Genomic DNA, 24,147 nt, shown 5'->3' on the forward strand with positions numbered 1-24,147 from the left:
GCCCTTTGTTTAACACTGAGTGGCGGCGAGTGTCCGCAGACACAGATCTGGGATCGGATTTGTTTGAATCCCCAACCAAACAACCGACGGGTTAGTTGGAATGATCTGACTCCAGGCGCGTGATTCAGATCATCCCAGAAAATCCGACTGAACCCGAGATCCCGAGGTACCATGCAGGCTTGTGGGGCTATGGTAAATATTTACAGCAATGTATAAAATATCATAGACGTCATAGTTAAATATTATGAAATGCTTTATAGCCTATGATATGCCATATAGGTGAAATAAATAGCTAAAAATATATATTCGACACACACACACACACACACACACACACACACACACGCACACACACGCACACACACACACACACACACACACACACACACACACACACACAAAGAACAAAGTTCTGCATAGAGCTAAAGGAAGTGAATCTTAACTTTTAAATTATATTTATTTAGTCAAATTAAACTATACAATTAGCAGTATTGTAAGTGTCTAATCTGTGTAATGGCCATCATAATAATATATATATTTTTTTTTTTTTGCAAGCCATAGGTAGTTTTTTAGGAATACTAGTGGAATTATATGTGTATATGATCATTTGCCATTTAATGGCAGGCTATATGTCCTGTAATTTTTTTCATAGCAAGTTATAAAGATTATTTTAGGGTCAATATTATTTCCACAAGGGGCGTTTTATTCTCCTGATTCATCAGCAGTGATAGACTTTTGCAGAAGTTTACAGGTCATTTTGACAACACAATAAAAAGAAATCAAAACTTTAACTGTCAAAGTTGTACAATTCAGTCATTTCAAGATATTTAGTGTTTAATTTACATCAGACAGTTTTAACATTCTTCCACAATTGTTTGGTTAAGGTTTATGTTCAGACTGTATTCTGTGACAGACAAGGCTATCAGTGAAAATATAGAGTTGTGGACATTACACAGAAAAAAGAAAGTTGACATGTTTGATCAAACGAGATTTGGTCATTTGGTTTGTTTCTAACAGTCTTAATCTATGGCAGCAAGTTGTAAGAATGAGGACATTATATGCATAACCTGCATTCCTTTTTTAATGTTTTGTTTAAATCTTAAAGCACTTCAATGTAAATGCAAAAAGGATTATGAGAGTAGTGATGAATTACACTTTCCATCTAAAATGGTCAGTATGGTTTGCCCCGTGAGCTACAAGAAGAATAAATAAAGAAGCAACCAATAATTGCAATTCAATCCCCGTGTTTTATTTGCTCTACAACCAGTTCAGTTGCATTTAGAAGTGCTCTGTGCCTAAGGCAGCTCTGAAATTACATTTCAGTGTTGGAGCAGAAAGGGTTCCCTTTCTCTTTAGAAAAATAACTTGAGAAAGGTAGCAACAGCTTTTATTGGTTTCATGTCACTCATTTATTAATAATAATGTATCTATTACAGTATACTATGTATTTTACACTATGTATATACATATGATTTAAAAAAATGTGTTTACTGTGAGAAGCAAATCCTAAGGAGTGAAATTACCACATAATCCATCTGTCTGTTTTTTTCTTGGGTTCTTAAACAGCGCTATAGTAGTTAAAGTGATGGTGCAGTAAGTTCAAGTTACAAGTGGAGGCAGGGTGAACGGCATGACCCATGCAGCCTATAAATAGAACATGTAGCCATAAAGGAGAAGTGTAAGGGAGAACACAAACACTAATACTAACACTAATTGCAACAGATTATATGCAATCAATACCTCACCCGCCCTGGGGTAACCATAAAAAAAAAAAAATTTCAATAACTGAAGTGAAACACTGCGATTGATGCCTTGAGGTTAATGTGTACTGATCCAGCAACAACTGTGCTGTTGTAAAGCGTCATTAGTGATATTTAGTCTGCATATACTACTTTAGTGCAAAGTAAACAGAATAAGTTCCCAGGATGTGCGTTGGACAGGCTGATTATTGGTCAACACTTAATATCATGTTGCACTCCTGACACTGAGTGAAATTACCAACATCTTCTGTAATCAAACACTTAAATACTCATGGTGGCATGATTTACTGCAAATCATTACAGGATCTAAAATAAACAAGAACATTCCAAGTGCTTTGTCATATAACTACAAAGAGCAACTATTACATAGTCTACAATACAATACAGCTAAAAATCTATTTATGTTATCAGTGCATGTTCATATTGAGACAATCTCGGAACCCATCAGCTATCGGTCTAGAGATTATTATTGAGACTACTCAGTTACTGAGCAGATTCACAGTATATACATTTTTGTCTACTTAGAACAACATCCTGCAAATGTTAAAGTGATTGAATGAACACTCTTGCATAAATAGAAGTATGAAAATACACACAATAAAAATAGGCTTTAAGTACATTTCAAACATGAAATTAACTGCTGCAGATGAAGGGCCAGTTGCAAAATCTCTGGTTTGTTATGAAGGCACCACTCACTACACTGATCTCACAATTCGTGAGAGAAACCAACTGTAGCACATTAGAACATAGTACCGTGAAACATGATTTTATGGGCACAAAAATACAGTATAATTTTCTATGAATGGGGTGTAGTTTCCAGTTCAATCCTCATCCATTTGTGCAGATGTTAGACAGATGTTTTATTCTCAGAGATGCAGAAACAGCAAACCATCGTCACCACCATCACAACATCTCTCCTACTCAGTTCAGTAATGTTCTAGTGATGTTGGACGTGACTTTAGGCCTCCTGTGCATTTACAGAGCGGATGAGAGCAACCCCTTTAAAGTTGGATTTAGTCCAAACCATCAAGGATCTTCCAAGTGCCAAGACACTTAAAAGATTATAATGTCATAGCTCAGTCACTAACTACTACAATCCAAAAGTAACAGAGCAAAACAATACAGTGTGGTTGATTTTAGCAATACAGGACATGAGAAGATACTGTAGATAGTAGTGCAAGAAATAATGTATAGTATTTAACTAGTCTGGACACAGACAACATCATCTGTCATTGTGTATCTAACACTACAATGCTTACTCTGATCCTTACTCTGACCTAGCCACATGGCATTCAACTCAACACAAAATGATTAAATAAAGCAAATGTTAGAATCAGTGAACATTTTTTTTGCATGACATAATAAAGCCCCAAAACAAACAACATACATAACATAACATGGAAAAGAAACTGCTCAAAATCGCTGCTAGTTTTCAGCTGTTTCTCCATGCTACTGTTGCTCTGCTTTGGCTCTATAAGTAGCCTAGCCTAATACTCAACTACATCCTCAACACCCCCCACCAACCTCAAAGTATCACAAAATGTGCACTATCCATACTTACCATACACAAATAAAACATTAAATGATAATTCAGCATCATAGTGGAATACATTCCTGAGTTGTACCTCAGAAGGTACACTACCATTCATTTCATACAGAAGCCACCTCAAATAGATCATAAAACTGGAGGTGCAGTTGCATAGTAGAGCCACCATGGGGTGCTGCTGTATATTCTGCCAGTCAAGAATTAGAGCCAGATGGGTGTGTTGTGGTAGTGCCGGGCCAGATGTGAGACTTAGCAGACAAGTTTTCAATGATCCTAAAAGATTGCCAGGACCAATCAGACAACTAAGCCAGTGTAGTAACCCTTCTCCATAAAATACTGACTCAAAACCTCTCTCTATCTGTCCATTTCCTTTATATTTCTCGGTGCAATCTAATCTGTATGGTAGTACTTATCTAAATCTTGCAAACTTGTAAAAGTTGTAATGGATCTCTTGACTTGCTCCTATTTTGGACTTTGTTTCCTGTCCAATCACTGTAAACAATGTTGCCTCCTATCCTTTATCCTGACACTGGCCCTAACAACTTTTAATCCGGTATCTCTTGGTCTGCCAATTTCTACCAGTTTAACCCTCTCCCTCTAAAACCTCTGGGTCAACTTCCTATCTCTTTTCCTTTAAGGCCTCCTATCCAACAGGTTCAATTGTAGTGGAGATGTTCGGCCAGTGATTGCCTACGGGTCGGTGGGGAGGGACACTCAGGGTCTGGGCCAGGCTCATCGTCAGGGGAGACGAGCTGCAGAGCGACTTCGTTCTCATAGCAGAATGACGAGCGTGAGCTGTGAATGTACTTCTGCTCGGCCAGCTCCTTAGCGCTGCATGAAGGTGTGTTCGGGATTTCGTATGTCTGATGGAAGAATGAGTAGTCCACCTGGAAAAAGGGCAGAAGACGTGAATTTTTACCAGTTAGTCTACCAGTTAGGCCGGCTACACACTGGCTGCGTCGCGTGAGCGTGTCCGTTTATATTTCGGCTCCCATGTTAACAGGTTAGAGCTTACACACTGCCTGCGTGACACGCATGTCTCAAATTTCTAGCGTGCATGCTAGAAATAGAACCAACGCCTATTTTTCACGCGACACACAAGCGTGTTGGAAGTGTTTCCAGGCAAAATAGAATAGGAAAAGATGTCATTTTGACACGAATACATATTAATAAATGACATGTTGATGTTTGACAGTCTCTAGGTTTTGATATAAATGCAGCTATAAATGTAATAAAAAAAATTGATTTTCTAAAATTCCACCTGTCAATACAGAACGAAATATTCTGTAGCCCATTTTGCTGTCAATACTGCCGACGTTGTCTTTGCTGTAATCAAATCAGTATATATTTATGTTTAAACATGGTATTTCATTTTATCAATGGGAAACATACATGTGTACAGACAAGGCTAGCAGCAGCAGCGCCGCCTCAGACACGTTTCTGGTGTGTAAAGACATAGAAAAATCCACGCAGCCGACACGCAGCTGACACGCAACAGAAACGCCACGCTCACGCCACGCAGGCAGTGTGTGTGCCGGCCTTACAAACCAGCTCGGTAGTGAATGACACGGTAATGTGTTTTCAGCTGAGCTAGACATAGAACATTTGGTTAAAACAGATTGGTGATTTGATTTGTCTTAATTGTTCTCTGTGAAGTTAGCTAGAGGTGAATGTAGCCCTGGTGAGTTTTATGTGGAGTGACTGCGTCGGACTCTGTTTAATTAATTGCTCAACTCCTGGCAATTGCCCCTGGTTCTTCACCAGTGTTGTGGAAAAAGGAATTAATTTGGGTAACAGGTGAATCAGCTTTAAAAGTGAGTTTTCTTTAAGTGATGTGTAGTGCATAGAGACTTTGAAGCAGTAAGAAACTTTAATGTGTTAAATTTTGGGTTGCCGATGTTTAGCAGGTTAATGTTTACCATGTTTACTGTCTTAGTGTAGTGTGTTAGCATGCTAACATAAGCCAATACAACTGAGGCTGATGGGAATGTCAGTTTTGCAGGTGTTTGGTCAAAAACCAAAGTACTAGACGTTCAAATTTTGACCTGTTGATGGCACAAGTCAGGGGATCACCAGAATATAGGTGATAGTGGACCAACTGACCAACATTGCCATCTCTAGAGCCACACTGCTACATATACCACTTCAGACATAGCATTAAGGGAAGGTAAGGATCTATATTTTTCCTATATATCTCCATCCTTCCTTTCTGACCTGGTAACAGTCTTTCCTCTCGAAGAGCACTGGTTCAAATCTGTGTCCCCAGAGGATTTCAGAAGCCAGATAGGAGCTACGGCACTGTGTGGTCATAGCTGTGGCCTCCACCATGCCCTCGAGTATGACCACCACCTCCAATTCAGAGTCATTCTCCAGGGTCTTTCGGTCAATCTCAAAGAAAGGTGACTCGTCGTTGATCTCGTGGACAATTGTCATTGGCGAGACCAAGAAGATGCGGTCAGTGCCAGTGTCAAAACCCACGTTGATGTCCATATTGTCCAGGGGAAGGAACTCTCCCTCTTCTGTCACCCTTGGCTGTAGTTGGGAATAGAGAGTAAAATAAAGTCACAATTTGATACATTAAACTTTCCACATTAGATGGTGCGTGGGAAAATATTAAATGGAGACAAGAAACGATTTCCAATATGAAACAAACATCAGCCAAAGGCAGGCGGGACATAATCAAAGTAAAGTAAAATTTTACTGTAATTCTGGCTATAAAATGCAACACACATACACTTGACGCCATTTCCTAAGGTCAGTTTTAGAAATTGTTTTTCTTACCCTGACCCAGAAGCTTAGTATTTGGTTATTATATTGAGATGAATTTGACTATGCAAGTCTTTAGTCATACCACTCGTGCATAGGCTTATCACTCACCCAACCCTTACTATGGAACAATCTGGTCCCAGCATTGAGAATTGTATTTTTTTATCCTTGCTAACTTAATCCCATCTGCCTCTCTGAACTTTGACATGGTCATGCTATTAAGAGAGATCAAATTGTCTATGCAGTAGCCCCAATTTTCCACAGATTTTGACCCTCCGGACAACTCTGACAGCATACATACGTGTACACACACAACACTGAAGACAAAACATTCACAAAAATAAGAAATATGTTTAAAACTAACCACATAAGGCCAGGCAGAAAGGTAAACCTAAACTTACATACAGTACAATAACCTAACCCACATAGAGCACACATACTGCCTGGGAAAATGAGACAATGAAGGACAATGGTTCTCAGTTAAAGAATTGCAGGCAAGTTAATCCATGGTAAATCTTCCTAACCCCTGAGGGAAAATAAAACAAGCTCTCATTAACTACGGTCCACAAAATACAGGCCAGATGGTCTCAGTGCTTCCTCTTTCTCTCTACTGCAACCTTTTTTCCTCTACCGTTATCTCTCACAGTTCCAACCTCTGTTTTTTGATACAGTTGTTTACTTTGGCTTTTCTGTTTTACCATCCAATCAACTCTTTCTAAAAAATTGAAAGGCTTTTCTCTTTTATCATTGCCAAACTTTCTGACCTTTTTCACCGTGGCAATTATCCATCTCCCACCACTTACCTTTAGTAGCTGTGCTCGAACATGTGCCTCTACCAGGTGGCTCTTGCGTAGGTTTCCAACCCTCCACATCATACAGAGTTTCCCGTCCCTCAGCGCCACCACAGCTGTGTCAGAGAACACCAGTGTCTCGTTGCGCTTCTTGGGCTTGGCAATCTTGGCCATGACTGCCCCGATGATGAAGGCGTCAATGATGCAGCCCACAATGCACTGCAAAATGACCGCCATCACCGCCAGGGGACATTCTTCGGTCACGCTTCTGAAGCCATAACCTATGGATGTCTGCGTCTCCAAGGAGAATAGAAAGGCTGCCATGAAGCTGTTCACCTGGAGGAAGCACGGCTCCTCAACCACTACCTCTCTATCAGACTCTCCTCCAGACCCGGCCTCTCCTGATCCCGGAAAGGAACCTGAGCTGGGGGTAAGCCGAATGGAGAGGTCCCCATGCACGGAGGCAATGAGCCAGAAGGCAAATCCAAAGAGCAGCCAGGAGAGAAGGAAGGAGAGGGTGAAGATGATCAGCATCCAGCGCCAGCGGATGTCCACACAGGTGGTGAAGAGGTCGTTAAGGTAGCGCTGGCCCCTTTCGCTTATGTTGACGAAGGTGACGTTGCAGCGTCCGTCCTTGCCCACAAAGCGTTGTCGGGGCCGGCGGCTTGAGCACCTGGTGCGCCGGCGGTTGGTAGTGGAGGGGGAAGAGAGTGAATTCTGGTCCGAGGATGAACGGCCTTTTCCTCTTCCTCCTACACTACTGCCTCTTTCACTCCTTAGTCCTGAGCACATTCCTCCTGCTCTCACCCCGCCTTCTCCTGTGTCTCCCCCAACTCCAATGGCACTCTGCCTCCGTGCATTGTTGGTGTTGCTCTGGAGAGGTAGAGTTTTGCCGTTCAGGGCATGGGTCGGGGAGGGGCTGGTTGGGGTCCCTGACCCCATTGGACTCCCCCCTGCCCTAGCCGTGTCAGCAGCACTCTGTGCCAGCCTCATGACCTCCTCCTCCTCCACTGGCCCGTCAACCACAGCACTGAAACGACGTTTCACACGTTCCGCTCCCATCATGTACAATCCAAAACAATAAAAAACAAAAAGTCTCCTCTCTCTTATGGTTTACAATAACACTGTATTCCTCAGTGGAGGACACTGGATTCAAATGTTGATGAGGCAATTAAGCATCTTGATACAGTCAATTAAATGTTTGATGCTAACAACATAGTCAGTCTTTCAGTCCTTATTGAAGAGATAATTGCAAGTCCATAGTGGCCAATAGTAACCAGAGGATAATTGCCTCGAAGGCCATTGATCAGTCACTTACTTTCCCCGACTTGTAATGATGTTTCCCAGTAGAGTCTATCTTTTCAGTGATAGATCCCTCAGCAAACAAAGTGGGCTTTCTTAAAGTAGATCCTCAGGTGCACTCATTAACAACCAATGTCCATAAAAATCATACTCACTGAGTGAGGTGAGCTGAAAACAACGATGTCAGCAGCAGCCCAAGGAGTCTTTTTCTGTGACCCCTAGTTTGCAAGAACTCTTTTGACAAGGAGTGACAGGGCTGGTTGGACCTCAGATATCACAAAAGCATGCAGGGTTGGTTCTGTTTAGTTCCAAACAAATAAAAGGGAAGCCTCAAGCAGGCATCAATTGATAAAAGCTATAAACTGATAATGCAATGGAGTAGGAGGATGGAGATGGAAACATGTAAAGGATGTACAGCTTGTTACAGGGTACTGTACCTTTTATAATATTGTGACAAGACTTAAACTTAAAATGGGACAATATGATAAAAACATTTCCAACATGCAATCAAAAAAGAAAAAAAAACATGCCAATTCTTACAATCAAAGATCTCTCCAGTGTCACAACCCCTTGGTATGGGCATGTGGAAACAAAGAGCACAGTACATTCAGTTCATCAAACAGTCATCATTCATCTTTCATAATTCAGTGCCAATATGTCTTGGATAAAGCACTGAATATAGTACAAACGTTAAGTGTTAAATAGCAGTTGTCAAGGAAATGTCACCTTTGCTCAACAAAAGGGTCCCAACTGAAAGATCCATGTTTTGTTTGCCATTTCCTGTTCAATCATGTCACTGCTTTAACAATTTCACATTTTCTTTCTAAGGGTCTGCACATCTGTTTAGCAGCCATTGTCAATTTGGTGAAGACTTGTTTTACTGACTGTTGTGTGAACAATATTGACCTGAACTACACGGCTGTTAGCAATCACATGCAACAGTTAGTCTCTCAGAGCAGACATACCTCATTACAGCTCAGCATTACGGCTGAGAAATCGCCTATGAAATAAGATAAGAAGGGAAGAAAACAACAGAGAGTTTACTTTGATCTATCCTCAACACCACTTGTATTTTAAACTTTGAGTGGAAGATTTATATGTAGGGAAAAGGTAAGTACACAGGTTACCTGAGGAAGTTTTCTATATTTTTCTGGAGGTCGGGCGCCAAAGTAGATAGATCAGGTGTATGCCACAGAAGGAGAAGAGCTGAGAAGGGCTGAGAACTAAAGTGGCTGAGAGCATAACTGGTTTTGTGGATTGTAGTCTATTACTCATCATCTCAGTTTGAACCAGATCACAAAGGGCTACCTGAACATCAGAGTTTCCCCAAACAAAATGGAAGAATAATACATGTAGATGCAACGCGAAAAGAATGCCTGAGTAACTTTGAAGTGCATCATCTAAAAAGCATTCAAAGTTAATATATAAAAATACTTCTTAAAAACTGACAAAGGCTTAAATAAAGCAAAAGAGAAATGTGCAAATATATCTGGAAATGAAAAGCTTGTAGTTAGTATTTACCTTGCCCAACCATTTCCAGAGAACTCTTCTACTGAATCCTGACAAGAATACAGAGTATCCACATCCTCTTTGGAACAGTACACAGAATCAAACCCTCAACCGTAACCCTGCACTGTGGTGAGTACAAAGAAACTGAAAACGATAGACATGAGCTACTGCTATAGCTGCACAAATATAGACAACGCTATTTCATTCAAACAGTAACAACAGGTTAGACAAAAATCTACAACAAATGGAAATGGGGAAAGAGATCTCTTCTGAAGTGTGAAGTGACATAAGGGTTCATCTTCGCTTATGTGTTGACCTCCCTTTATGACACATGTTCAGTAAAAGCAATGGGCTTTGGTGGAAATTCAAGGAAAGAGTCTGCTGGTTTTTCCGTTCTCTTTACTGAGATGTCTATTGTCTGTTTTGTATCCCTTTGCTTTAGGAACTTCTTGTTTAACACACTGCCAGTCTTAAAAAAAAAAGAGAACAAACAAAGAGGATGACAATTAAAGGCAAGGTAGAAATTACATTAACTGTGCTGAAACAGATACTTCTTGTCTCAAAAGAGACCTTTCTCTCTTAAAATCATTGCATATATAATCACATTTCATATCAATTAAAATCTGATAAATATCTAAATGTATGGTGATCCGAAACCTACTGTTTGTAGTGGTCCTCTTAGGTTTCTCTCATGCAGTCCTTGGATTGTTACTGGATTATTTAATCGGTCAAATATTGTGGAGCTTTTCCTTTAGAAAGTCTTAACTTGAAGAACCAAACTCTATCACAGCAAAGGGAAAAACTTTACCCAGATGTACCTGTGGAATAATGGAGCCTGTAAAGGGAAACAGAGAGAATTTCGTTATTTTCCATTTGTCTTTTCATTTGTCATTTGTTTCCATGTATCTTCTGAAAATCATTTCTGTTCCTTAAGGACACAAATCTGTACAAAAATGGGCATTCTGAAAGGCAGCTGAAATTCATCACAACATATTTCAATGTATTGATGGATACAGAGTAGAACTTTATAGGGAGGACTGGTCAGTTACCATAAAGTACTGAACTGCAGGGCATTTTGGGTCAGGAAACCAAGTGGTACAGGGTGATTAATTGTTGATAAGTAAGCAACAGTGGATTAAAGACAATAGACTGGAAGAATTGGAGGGGATTTTCTTGGGCAAAGGTTGAGACTGGGATTGTAGCTCAGATGAAGGACTGAGATAAACTGGGACTCTGGGTTGATTGGGGGTGAAGAGGTAGTATGTCTTGCTGTGGAGATGGCGATATGCTGTGGATTACAGCTGCGCTCGTGACTTTGGTAATCTCACAGACGGTTTTGCAAATCCCCTGAGGAGTTACGTAAGAGCCACTACTGTTATAGAAGGTAGCAAGAATATCTATAAAACACACACAGGATATGTTATGGCATTTACAGGATTTGGGATAATATAGAAAAAAGCAGTATACGGCACTGAATCTAACAAATGTATCCCTCAACAAATATAGTGCAATATAGTGTTCACCTTGATTGAGTTGGAACTAATCAATACTTTCACTAGAATCTGAGACATAACATGTGCCACAAATAAACAATGTAAAGCATCCTTTTGGTCAGTGTAATTTACACAACAAAAAGAGGGGAAATTACTGACTCCATGCATTAAACAGCTATAAAACTTTCTATAAGTCATCTTTCTTAGATCCATCTGTTATTCTCTCATCACTACTGCCTCTACTGTATGTGAAAAGAATGCAGACCAGTCCAGGATTTAATAGGTTCAACCAAACATGCATGAATATAATAAATTAACTACTATGTAGTAACATTTGTGAAACTGTATCAAGGTTGTTTATTAACTAGACAAGAAATAATAAATGTTGTAACATTATTGGAAATGAGCTCAAACTAAAACATGTGGTCTTTTAAGGTCTTAATTTCCACAAATTAATAAAGACAGACATTTCAAGGCGCGTGTTGCTCAATGTTCAGTTAATGAACAAATGTGTGAGGAGGCAGGTCCTGACCTTGAGGCCTCTACTGTAGCTCATGCCAACACCACCAATTAAATACACTCTCAGGTCTGCTATCTCTATGATTGGCTTGAAGTGTCACCGGACAACTGACGACAGTAGCTGGAGGAGGTGATGAGGGATGTGTGTGTGTGTGTGTGTGTGTGTGTGTGTGTGTGTGTGTGGGCAATGTGAGAGTATACGTGTCCTTGTGTTGGCTAGCCATAGCCTTGTGAGGTGGCAAATGTCTCAAATAACTTCTCATATAAGAACATGCAGGGCTGTCTGGGAAAACTGTGTATGTGAAGCTGTTGCTTCACACTGTCAGGACCCCCAGAGCAGCATCTGATCCGCAGTCGTGCCTTATATGATAAAGGCTGAAACATGTGATGGGACTTCTAATGTTTATGGGTCCTTTAACTAAACTTATTTTACCTCTGACACTAGTTACAGGTTATTCATTTGCATGAGATTTAGCATACATTTACCATATTGGGATTTTCATTGATTTTCACAACTAACCAGGTAGAGCTAGAGTCATTAATAAACCACTCTAGAGAACTATTATGTATGATTGAAATTTAAATGTTTTCTATATAGTTCCATCTCCTTAAATGTAAGAATTTGCTGCTTTTCCTCGTCTTATATTTCAGGTGATTTTTTTTCTTTGGATTTTGGACTGTTGGTCATGTAAAACAAGAAATTTGATGGGTATTTTTCACAATCCTCTGACGCTTTGTAGACCTGATAATGAACTGATTGATCAAAAAAATAATCTGCAGATAAATTGAAAATGAAAATAATAAATACTAAATTGAATTAATTTAATACTAAACTAAATTGCAGCTTTGAAACCATTCTATACCTTTTGTAGCTGCAAACTGTTGAGAAAATATATGCCACCTACTGCAGAAGGTAAACTACCTGAATCTTGACCTATGACCCTGTTTATGCCATAATTTAAACACCAGAAGCATTTGAAAGTGATACAGCACACATTAAAGTATAAACAACATTATACATTACACTGTAAGAAATTATTCTGTGGTCATGTAGATTTGAATTAATGTATTAGGTAAAATATATTCAATATGATTGTGTTTTTGATTTTGAGGCAAATATTTAATTACATTTCAAATAAAAATGTTTGGAATAAAATCCAACCATTGTAGTTAAATAAAACATAAGCATTATATTTATCTAATCCCAAATAGAGAGAATATTGAGTTAATTCAAATCAATGTAATCAGGCTAATTTAAATTGAAAAGCACTTCCTGTCAACCTAGCTAGCTAACAGCCATAATGTTACCCAGCATGCCGTTCGGCTGTGTAAATTTGTAGGCTAAATGTAAAATTATTAGTGTTAGAAATTTTTAAAGTCACAAATAGTTGTGTGCTATGGTATTTTATCCTATTAAAGAGAGTTAGTTGTGGGTTATTAATTGTCGTTGTAAATTTACAACCATGAGTGAGAAGGGTACGAAGTTAACACGGCTCCCATTCTGAAGTCACTCACAGATCAATTCGGCCATAGCGTTCTCTGCGGCATTACACTGGTATTACGGTATATGAAAAATTCATATCATATGGGAAATTAATACCCGTATACTGCCCAGCACTACTACAATGAGTCGAAAGCACAAAAGTGAATTGCTAATAAAATTCTTATTTGAGTATTTGTTAAGTTCTGTACTTTCTGGGCCATAGACTAGTTATTCCTAAGAAAGAATATTTAGATTTAATTAATTGCATTGATTAAATTAAAATCGATGTGCAGATTAATGTAGATGATTATTACTCAATTATATATCATTGATGTGTAGAATTAAATTAATTTTTATTAGTACTATTTACACATTAGGGAGTTTATCTTTTTCAAATCAACTCCATATTTTTGTTTAGGTTATAATTAATTCTGTACTGTTTTCTGTTCGAATATACTCATTAAATGGATAACTATTAAGGGTCTCATTTAATTCATATTTACTCAATACCAAACCATGTGAAATTTTATTAATAATATTGCTTGTAAACGGTTGCCTCATTTTTATTGAGTAGATATGGTGTATCTTTTCTTACAGTGTAATAGACAGTGACTGACTATAAGACCTAGTAGGTTGGTTTTAACAGCTTGAAGAAAAGGAGCAAAGTTTCTCCTGTACAAGTTATAACTAATTACTTAAAGCCTAATGGGGGCCAGCAAAATGAATGGGAGATAGCTGAGGTTACCATTTGTGATCTTTTGTACCTCCAAAATGCCATACTCATAACTAACTATTAATTTCGAGTTGATTACTTAGGAGAATCTAAATAAATTGAATCACATCATCTGCATAAACTAAAATCTTGTAGCAAAAAATCTTATGCAGAATATGAAATTATTCCTGCATCAATGTTTAGTCGTCTAGCAGCAGATAATGGTTCCATAGCAAATGCACATAAAGCACTGACTGGGTAGCACTCATTGGCAAAATGATAACCCAACAATTGCTGAAAACATAAACCAGCTAATGTGCTTTATAATCCCAGGGTTTGTGATTATTTTTAAATTGCCACTGATGTTTGAGCAAAACTGACAACAATCAGCTGTAGGGGACTGCACAGACAACGTTGTTGAAGCCATTCTAAATGTATTACAACCCTCACTGGTTTGAATTAGCAATAAGTATTACATTGATCCAAAAACTTTAAGCAAAAGATCTACCTTGACGATCACGTTCAGAATTCTCCTGCAAGACCACAGCTATCCACTTTCACCACCTGTCTTTTTTCATTGTGGATCTCTCACCATGTATTCTCTCCCTCCCCTGTCCTCTTTCTATCCAGATTATCTGACCATATTAAGGTGTTATGTGGCCAGATTAGATTAGCAGGGAATATGATTTCGGTGTCATTGAAAAATGCACTGAATAAGTATGTTCTTCAGTTTGTCATTCTCCTTACCTCCTGTGTCACATGTGAACTGTCCCATTTCCTGTTTTTTTGTTCTAAAAACAACAGTTTTAGTAAAACAATGAACACAAAATAATGTTGCATGGCTTATTTCATGCATCATTAAATTTGGTTGGATGGTTTCATGATGGGGAGTTTAATCAACACTGTGGACACAATGTACTGTACAATTTAAAACCACCAAAAGTGACCCTCTACATTGCGATGTCACAATGCAAATGTGAAGACATCAATACTTGTTATTGATCAGTGGGGGTTAGAAACCAGGGCACAGACGGGATCTCTCTGTGTCACATGGCTCTCTATCTGAGCCTTTTTTCTACATCTTTATTTCAGCCGTAATTATTCTATTAAACTTCACTTTACAAGGCAGATTTTAATCATGTTTTATGTGCACAAAGGGGCTACTGCAACAGCTGCAATAGCTGTGCATATAAAACAAATGCCCAGTGACATTACAAAACTGCAGTGACCTTTTACCAATCAATACAGTTCTAGTGAGTGTTGATCTGGTGGCATCATTAATACATTGCAGGAGCTGCAGATGATAGTTCCAGCACCAGAGCACCAACCAGTAATGGATGTTATGTCATAACTAAACATTAGGTGACATTTTCCTGATGGTGTTTTTAATTAATATTTAAATTTAAAACGCGTGCACATTTATATATCTTTAAAAAGTTTGAAGTTGAAAGAACCATAATGGTGTTGTGCATGTTTTAGCTCATTTACTACGAACTGCATATATTTTTAGACAGTTGACTAATTTTACCACATTCCAGCCAGCCACTGGTTTCAGTTTGATGTACCATAGAATGGAAATCAACTTGCAGAAACAACTTGCTTAACACAAATATTCCATCAGATTGAATTTGATTTTTTTTTGTCCAAGTGTGTTAGTAAGTAGTCTTAATTATAATTACCACAAAAGTGTAGATGAATTGGAAATGTATGTCAAGAAACAAAGACCATTATAATTTTGAACACAATGCCCAAGAAAAAACAGCCCTTGATTGTGTTTGGTTAGGGTTGGTTAGTTAAGTTAGTTACAGAATCTATGGTTAAATTCACTGATGAACAACACACACACACACACACACACACACACACACACACACACACACACACACACACACACACACACTTATAAAAAACATCTAATAATATGCACAAGTGTGGAGTCATCTTGGCACCGGGCCTTATTCCATCTAATTGAAACTTTTCCGCTGCCGTCCGTCCCTCAGCTGTGTGCAGTAATCAAGGTCATTGTGTGAGGACGACCAAAAGTTAATCTGGGGAGTTAAGACGGTGCAGGTTGCAATGTGCTGGTTAAAACTCTGCACAATTATTTTCGAATCAAGAAAATAGAACATTAAGAAGCACACAATCAAGACTAATTAGACTATATAAATTAGACCCAACTTTATTACTTTTTACAGTTTTCTCCTTAGACCTCAAATATTAATTACAAATTTTAACTTTCTCTAAGGTAGCATTTATTACTGACTCTTAGCCACCCTAGTAGAAGGGGGTGTTCTTTTTTCCAAAAAGTGGACCTTTTTGCAGTTTTCCCTCATTTTGTAATTATGAGGCTGAAAAACTTCATTATGCACTAATTTGTGCTGGATTAGTGTGTCTGCTGGTATCTTAATGAGCACACTTTTTGATGCACTGACAATTTTGATGCACTGAAAATATAGTAGACACACACACACACACACACACACACACACACCAAAAGGTGGAAAAAAGAAAAGAAGGGGGGAAAATAAAAACTTGCAGAATGATGAGGGGTTGTAAAGGTGGAAGAACTGATTATCACCTGTCACTATACTGTAGATCTAGGGGGGAGGGGGTTGCTCGAACTGCGAGATCTCACCACTGCACAGGTCCATAACATACAGTATCATGACAGCATCAGTTGCTTTCACCCAATCTGCCTAAGAATAGCACAACTGAGTGATTCAATTTACATAGGCCTATATTTCCATTTGAAATGCAGCACAAACAAGGGATGTAATTTACAGAGTACACTATGGTGTTAGCATCAGATGTATTGCCCATGATAACAATAGTATCACAACACAGGTGATTCGACACCCACGCACAGTCAATATGTCAACATAAATTGGAAAAATGCCACATGCAGGAATTGGAGCAGTTACTGTAAAATGTCTGGAGTGAAAGGACACAACCATGCTGCAGTCAAATTGCAATGTTGGTTTTCAAGATTGTATCACAAAAAGAAATATCATTATATACAGTCATATTATTTATCTCACCTCTTTTCAAAATCCTAAGTTAAAGTGGCTTGACTGGAAAACAAAACAAAACAAAACATTAAAAAAAACAGCTCTTTGCCCTATGCAATATAATCTACTTATGGAATAAAAAAAAAACAAAACAAGAGACTACAAACAAAATGGGGCATGATGTTTGAAGGACGTGGGCGTTTACCAAGCAGGGACGGTCCAGCAAAATATTCTATAGGGTATGCTATAGGAGGTGTATCCAGGATTTTTTTTAGCTTGACCCATAATAGGGACATTAGGACTAAAAGCAAGATACCTTGGCCTCTGTGTCATTGATTTTTTTTTATCCGTCACTCCCATGTCCCATAACTTTATGGAAGTAGTGCAACACTAAATTGTTCAAGTATTCTTTCACATCATTAGCTATAACTTGTACTTGCTAACTGCCCTGGATGGTATTCATTGGTTAAAATAAGTTATTTTTGAATTATGGTTACCTTAAAATTATCAACATGAATAAATGTAGCCTGTTGTGTTGGCTGAGGCTTGATTTACAAAAGTCTTAAAAAACCATGAGCGCCTTTTAAAAGAGAATCAGCTGGAGGAAAAAGTGCTTATAGTTATCTTATAGTCCTGTGCCCGGTTGCATAAACTACCTTAAGTTTCAAACTTGTCCCTTATGCAAAATATTTCCCTAAGCTCAGGGGTTAATTTAGGAGCATTGCATAAAGCCCTAGGTTGGCTCCTTGCCTAAGTGGTTTTATGCACCGGGTACTGTACTTTTGTCCGTCCTCTTTACTCCATGTGCCTCCCTGAAAACCCGACAGCAATGGCTTGCTACTTGATTTAAATGTGCCTGCGGGTACAATCTACTGCACATTTTGCAAAGAAACTGCGAAAGAGCATCCTTAGAAAATAACTATGCATGTGCACTATGCATGTATTTCAAAGCGGTTTGTCTCTCAGTTTTTCAGAAGCATTACATCATTTTAAAACCTGTTTCAAAATACATGTGTTTTCTATCAGTTCTCACAACTCACAAAACCAAAAAAGGATTAAAATCTAAATAATCAGGGCACACTGAGCTCTCTGGCCATTTCATCTGCTCAGGTCTCTCTCTGTCAGTGCTTCACTGTTCCCCCAACTGTAACATCTTTTATTTATTCATCTTCCACTCCTGCACAGCACAAGTAAGGTCAAATTAGCCAGACATTAATGCAATACTGAAGAATTTCAATCATAGGCCTACAGTAAAACGGAGAAAAAAACAGTTGGAGCATCCTTTTGGTTAAGGAGCATTCTTGTATATGTATAGATATTCCAAATCCTATTTGAGCTCAACAGCAACGCTACAAACCAAAATTCAGAACTAACAGTTGGAATTTCCACAGTGTCACTGATGTGATAAATACCTACATTTTTTAAACTGCATCACCTCTGTCTGATGCTTTTCAGAATAAAATGTAGACTAGGAGTTCATGCTTTTAAATTCCCCTGAGGTTAACAGGTTGCAACGCCATATAACATCGACAGAATAATAATAATAATTTTAAAAAAAAATGATATCCAAAAGTGGTGTTTTGACAACTTCTTGCGCAGTTAAATTCAGTCAGCACTTACCGACCGTTGACATGTTCCCCCCCGTTAATTCAGCGCGATGTGACGACGTCAGTTTACTTTCAGTTCCTTAACGATTGGTTAATTACAAAAAGAAAGAAGCACTGATTAAACAGCGTGTGCGAGCTGTCCCTAAGATATCGGTCCTGTCAACTGTCCGCGAGCCCTAGAGGTGGTGGATGAGCGCGCTCACGTTGCGATGCTATCTGTCCCCATTCAACCACGCGCCTCTCCGGACTTCCAGATTGACCTTTCATAACATCCTGATTCATCAATGATAAATTACAGTTCAGATGTGTATTACAATGATTATTGATCCCGGATTACTCATTTAGGTTTATTTAACAAATATATATATTTCAAGTAAAACTCACAAACTGTATCCAAATTGTAACAGGAATGGCTACTGAACTAAGAGTTTTTATAATATATGTTTTTATGATATATTTTTTAAATAAAATAGTTATTTTATATCTCTAGTGTATTGTTGATTATAGCATTACTGCCTCATTTATTACTTTCCCTTTATGGGCTAATACAAAATACCTCATTAACCTCTTATTTGTGTTGTCTGTGCATTTTTAAATGTCAGGCTACAGTTCATGTCATGTAAGATTACTGTAACACCGATGATAAAAAAAAAAAAAGAAGGTTGCATCTGACTATATCTGTTATATAATGAAAAAATATTTAATTTGTATTGATGAATACTGATGCTAAGATTTGATGAAGAGTTTTATTAAGGTGGGAGAGAGAAAGTCAAAGCCAGAGAGAGAGAGACAGCCAGACAGAGCGACAGTGTGTGTTTACTAATACTTAATCTGATTTAATCTCAGTCAAGGCACCCAAGAAGTGACCTATGATGTCATGAGCTCTGTCATTCTATGGAAATAAAGATCAGATTGGAGAAGACCCTAGGGCAACAGTTTAGAAGTGATGTAATGCAGCAGGCACAACAGTCAGCTGCATCCAACATAAACATGTAAACATTTGAATATCAAAACCCTGTGCATATATGAAACCCAAATCAATAGTGCATGATCTAAATCTGCAACCTCTGTTATTTTAAATTGCGCAAGTATTTGTGTAAAAACAATAATTGTTATTGACCCCATGGAAAACTGCCAGGGAGGAGGGGGCAGAGACCGAGAGAGAGAAATGACGTGGGGAGGCTTATGATGTCAGATATTTTGAATGATCAGACAGACATTACGTTTAGAAAGATCCAGGAGTAGAAAATGTATGCAACCAAATACTATGGTCCCTTCTGTTTGAGCTGATACAACAGCCATGGGACATGCAGTATCTGCAAATGCTTTTCTGGTTTGTTTTTGTTTGCTGACAATGCTCTGAGAATCAGCAAGTTTTAAACACGGCAGGAAAGTAGACATCTTTTATTTAACATAACATGGTTCCTGGGGTTGCCCTGCGGCCTGAGGGCACTGAACTGCAACGTCTCTGGTTCAAATGCATTCAGGGACCTTTGTTGCATATTCCTCTCCATCTCAAATTCAAATAAGATGTATTGGCATGCATATTAAAGTTACTTCATTGCCACCGTTTACATTATTACCTTCTGTCTCTCTTCACTCATTTCTCCACTATAAATTCTCCAATAAAACGCATAAAAATACATTCAAAATGTGGTAATCTGCATTTACTGTGACTGGACTTCCTTGTGTCATGTAAATGTTTTACTTGAATTGATTGTTGACTGTTGCAGCCGGTGCGGCCTAAAATAAATAATGAGAAATATGTTCATCTGGGACAAAACTTTCCTTTTTACTTGATGAGTAATGAAGCATGAAACCACCAGCAGCGCTCGTTTCTAACTGCTTAACAGTGAGTCGACATTTCCACTACTTAGCTTCAATCGTGGGCTATTTTCACAGAGTGGCATTTACAATGAACCATTTAATGTGGAACAGTAATTTGGAAACTTGATATGATGTTTACTTAACTTTTGTTTTTATAATTTATAGAGAATATCTGCAGCAGGATGGCAGAGTGACGAGGAGGATCATCTTCATTTTGGACACTCCAGGTACAAGTCCGTGTGTCCTCACTGAAGCATTGCAAAATTAGTCCATTGTTATTATTGGATTTGAGTATGTGGGGATGCAATACTGATCCTGAGCCACCAGTGGGCAGCTTGAGACAATTTTTGGCAACCATCAGTGAGCCTGCAGTTAAAGATCCGCAGTTAAGGACTTGAAGGTTTTCATTCTAAACTGGTGATTAGCTAATCAGACTGCAGGTTGACCAGGGGCTACACACCTGGTTTCTGAAGGCCTAATTACAAGCCAAGATTTCAAATCAGCAGCTGTGCCGACACTAAAGGACATAATTTCACACCTTAGGGTGTTTTACGACTTGAAAGATACTAAACTACTAAACAGAGGTGAAAAGAGAGAAACAATACCTGCTTACACATATGGTTTTATAGAAATTCCTTTAAAGTAAAAGGTTATTTGTGAACCTGAAGCAACATGTGGACTTTAGTGTTAATGAGAGTTTTCTATGATGTGAAAGTTTCATTTTGCAGTAAATCATGGCAAGGGCATTACTAAACTACCCTGGTAAGCAAGAGTCTATTTCCCTGCTGGCTGCTATGATAAAAGTTCCATGTGTTGCCTATGAAAGGCTGATCTGATTTCTGCAGATGGAGCAGCAAAGTCAGGCTCAGTGTCCTGTAACAGGCTCCAGATTTTGTCATGGTCACACAAGGTCCAAATCTAATGCTCCGTGATTTCAGAGGTAAGCGCATTGGTTCAATGTGAGATGTCTGCCCTCTGTAGACTTACTTCAGGGGCCAACCAGAAGAAAGATCACCTGCACTTCAGACGAACTCACTAAAAACTAGATATCAAGCTCAAAGTGTACACAGGCAAACAGTTCCTCTCATGTCAAGAATACTGCTGAATCAGAAACAAAAAGACCTAAAACGAGATCAGTTGTTATTTTTATTAACTCGATTCTCGATTAATTGTTTGGTCTATAGAATACCAGCAAATAGCATGGCTCTCCATCACATCATCAAGTTCTCAGAGTCATGGGGATGTACTAAAATGTCCTGTTTTGTACAACCAACCGTCCAAAACCCAAAGATATTCACTTTACTATCATATAAAACTGAGAAGGTAACACTTTACAATAAGGTACACAAAAAAATAGGTAGTTAATGATTAGTTACTGTTTTTGAAAGAGTAACGAATGATTAGTTACTGTTTTATCATTTATTTATACATATTTTGATAATTCGTTACCCTTTCAAAAAACAGTAACTACCCTTCTGAAAAACAGTAACTAATCATTAACTACCTATTTTTTTGTGTACCTTATTGTAAAGTGTTACCACTGAGAAAACCAGAAAACATTTAACATTGAGAGGAGGAGGAGATGCTAAAAACAGCATTTTTTGTCATTTTTGCTTTAAATAATTAAGAAAAATTAAGTATCAATGATCAAAACGACACATTATTTTTCTGTGCATCGACTAAACATTTAAACAATGACATCTTACTTAAATCTTATTCAAAAGACAGATGGATGTATGTAAATTATGTGTTTAATATACAAAGCAATGTATAAAAAAGGACAGGAGGAATGGCGTGAGGTTTGGGGGCATAACCACGCTAAATTTCAGGGTGTACTCGCACAGTATAGACTCTGGGCTGGGGGGAATCAATAACTCATCACAAGTTGTGAATCAGCCTGGTCCAACAACCATTTGTCACAAACAAGAAAATGTCCGCCCATTTAATCAAGACAACGGTACTGAGGAAGAAATGGGTGAGCTAATTAACGAAATGAATAGAGAAAGCAAGGACGGCCAGGAAAAGGTTAGGGAGCTGTTAATGTTTACATGTCGGGGCATTTGTCAAACTGTGACTGCCAACTGATTGGACATGTTAAAGCCCCTTAATTTAAGTGGGCTGCATAAATAGATGAATATATACAGAATAATAAAGACTGTTTTTTCAAGGGAGTGGGAGTGTGATCTCAAGCTCCATTTTGTTTTTACACGCTCAACCTCTTGTGAACTCCCAGTAGCACAAAGACACCTCAGGGACACACGAGCTGCAGAAACCCCAGAATATAATATGTGGCAGAAAACATTTCTATGTGGCAAGCACACAATTAGTATAATGAAATACGTCAGTTTTCATATAATATAATCCATTCACTGTCATGTTCTGTAACAGGTTTCCACTGTGATACACTGCAGTTGCTGCCGTATATACAAATGAGCTGAATCGATTAATCGATTGGATGAACAGAAAAAATAATCAGCAACAACTTAAATAACTGATTAAGTCATTTTCCAAGCAGAAATGCTGAACATTCCCTTGTTTTTTTGAAACTATTTTCTTACATTTTACAGACTAAATGATAAATACAGAAAATAATCAGAGCATTAATTGTTAATGGAAATAACAGTTGCAGTGAATATGGCCAAACAAATAAATACCACCTGACAGGGCTGATGATATCTTAATTATAGTCAGTCAGTTTTAAAGTCAGATTTTGAAAAAAAAAAAAAAAGGACTCGGCAGACAAAGTAAATTGTACTCAATTGAAGACAGACTATTGCCAGGAGATAATTATTTACAACCTAAATTGCAAACAAAAAATAAATAAAATATATATATATATACTAATAATCTTAAAATGGCGATCCAGTTTATCATGTTGGCAATTATGAAAAAAGCTTAATTCATAATAACAGCAGAGGGAAGCGAATGAGTCATTTTTCTATGCTTTCATCTTCACACCATATGTATGCATCCTGAAGATGGATGCAGGCTAATTAATGTGGGAAACACAAGCACTGCAGGTCAAAGCACTAGAACAAAGCCCATAGCTCAGGTAAATGTAATTAGAAAGTGTCTGCACAGACTGAGATTGATGGGTTCTGACAAAGACAAATAAACAACACTATACTCAGACTCTTTCAGTCGCCCCCCCCGCATACACACACACACACACACACACACACACACACACACACACACACACACACACTACTTTTTCCATGTTTGCATGTTAAAGTTAAGCAATATCTGTTTCCAAATGTCACAGTTCATAATGATTCTTGCTCACTTTTTCCACCTCTTTGTAAATTTGAGACCCACATAGCACCTCATATCACTTCATTAAAACTTATTTTTGCCACCTTGGCACTCATGCCTCCTTCTCCATTTCTATCTTATACAGTAAATTGTTATACCTGTTCGTGTCCTTGTTTGAGGGAGCCTGGGCTTCTCATGCCTCCATGGTCCTCACCCCCCCCCCGTCCTATTTTGGCATGCCTGTGCCAGGTATTTGTTCAAATTCTTCACACCCCGTGGGGATAGGTATGTCCCCCGTTCCACCCGTCCCTCTCTCATCTTTACAGCCTGTCTCTGTCTATCTTATGTACGCCAGCACATGTATGAAGCAGCCAACCTAGACTCCCCGCCACCAACATGAGGCGCACAGCCTACACATTTTACTGGCTAGTCACAACGAAATCGTTTCCAAGTTGTTCAGACTCTCGAGGCTGGCAAACCACAGCTGTGGGTTCTACGACGCCCGGGCCAAAAACAACTCGGTGGATAACAGGCAACTGTAAGTTGCTTTTGATAACTGCTGAAAGACC

At 38.5% G+C, this 24,147-nt stretch overlaps 1 protein-coding gene across 2 annotated transcripts; it reads right to left on the minus strand.

Moving 5' to 3' along the window:
• Positions 1-682: 682 nt before the first annotated feature.
• On the minus strand, positions 683-18,746 carry kcnj14 (potassium inwardly rectifying channel subfamily J member 14). 2 transcript variants are annotated; one of them, XM_031299420.2, is made up of 6 exons: positions 18,510-18,746; positions 10,336-10,509; positions 9,131-10,143; positions 6,876-8,734; positions 5,521-5,838; positions 683-4,193 (listed from the first exon to the last, which is right to left on the minus strand). In XM_031299420.2, exons 4-6 carry the CDS (start codon positions 7,926-7,928, stop codon positions 3,963-3,965), a joined length of 1,602 nt encoding a protein of 533 aa, XP_031155280.1. In that variant the 5' UTR covers positions 7,929-8,734; positions 9,131-10,143; positions 10,336-10,509; positions 18,510-18,746; the 3' UTR covers positions 683-3,962. The 2 variants fall into 2 exon arrangements, with proteins under 2 accessions (XP_031155280.1, XP_035862514.1); XM_036006621.1 differs by having other exon boundaries at positions 6,876-10,143.
• Positions 18,747-24,147: the final 5,401 nt, after the last annotated feature.

The sequence above is a fragment of the Sander lucioperca genome, chromosome 10 (genome assembly GCF_008315115.2).
Source record: "Sander lucioperca isolate FBNREF2018 chromosome 10, SLUC_FBN_1.2, whole genome shotgun sequence".
Lineage (NCBI taxonomy): Eukaryota > Metazoa > Chordata > Actinopteri > Perciformes > Percidae > Sander > Sander lucioperca.

What these genes read in the sequence shown, in the direction of transcription:
- kcnj14 (XM_031299420.2), bottom strand. Translation starts at nt 7,928, where the DNA reads ATGATGGGAGCGGAACGTGTGAAACGTCGTTTCAGTGCTGTGGTTGAC. An exon ending in TTCGAGCACAGCTACTAAAG is followed by an intron (nt 5,839 to 6,875) that starts GTAAGTGGTGGG and finishes TCCCAACTACAG; the next exon opens with CCAAGGGTGACAGAAGAGGG. An exon ending in AGAGGAAAGACTGTTACCAG is followed by an intron (nt 4,194 to 5,520) that starts GTCAGAAAGGAA and finishes CCCTTTTTCCAG; the next exon opens with GTGGACTACTCATTCTTCCA.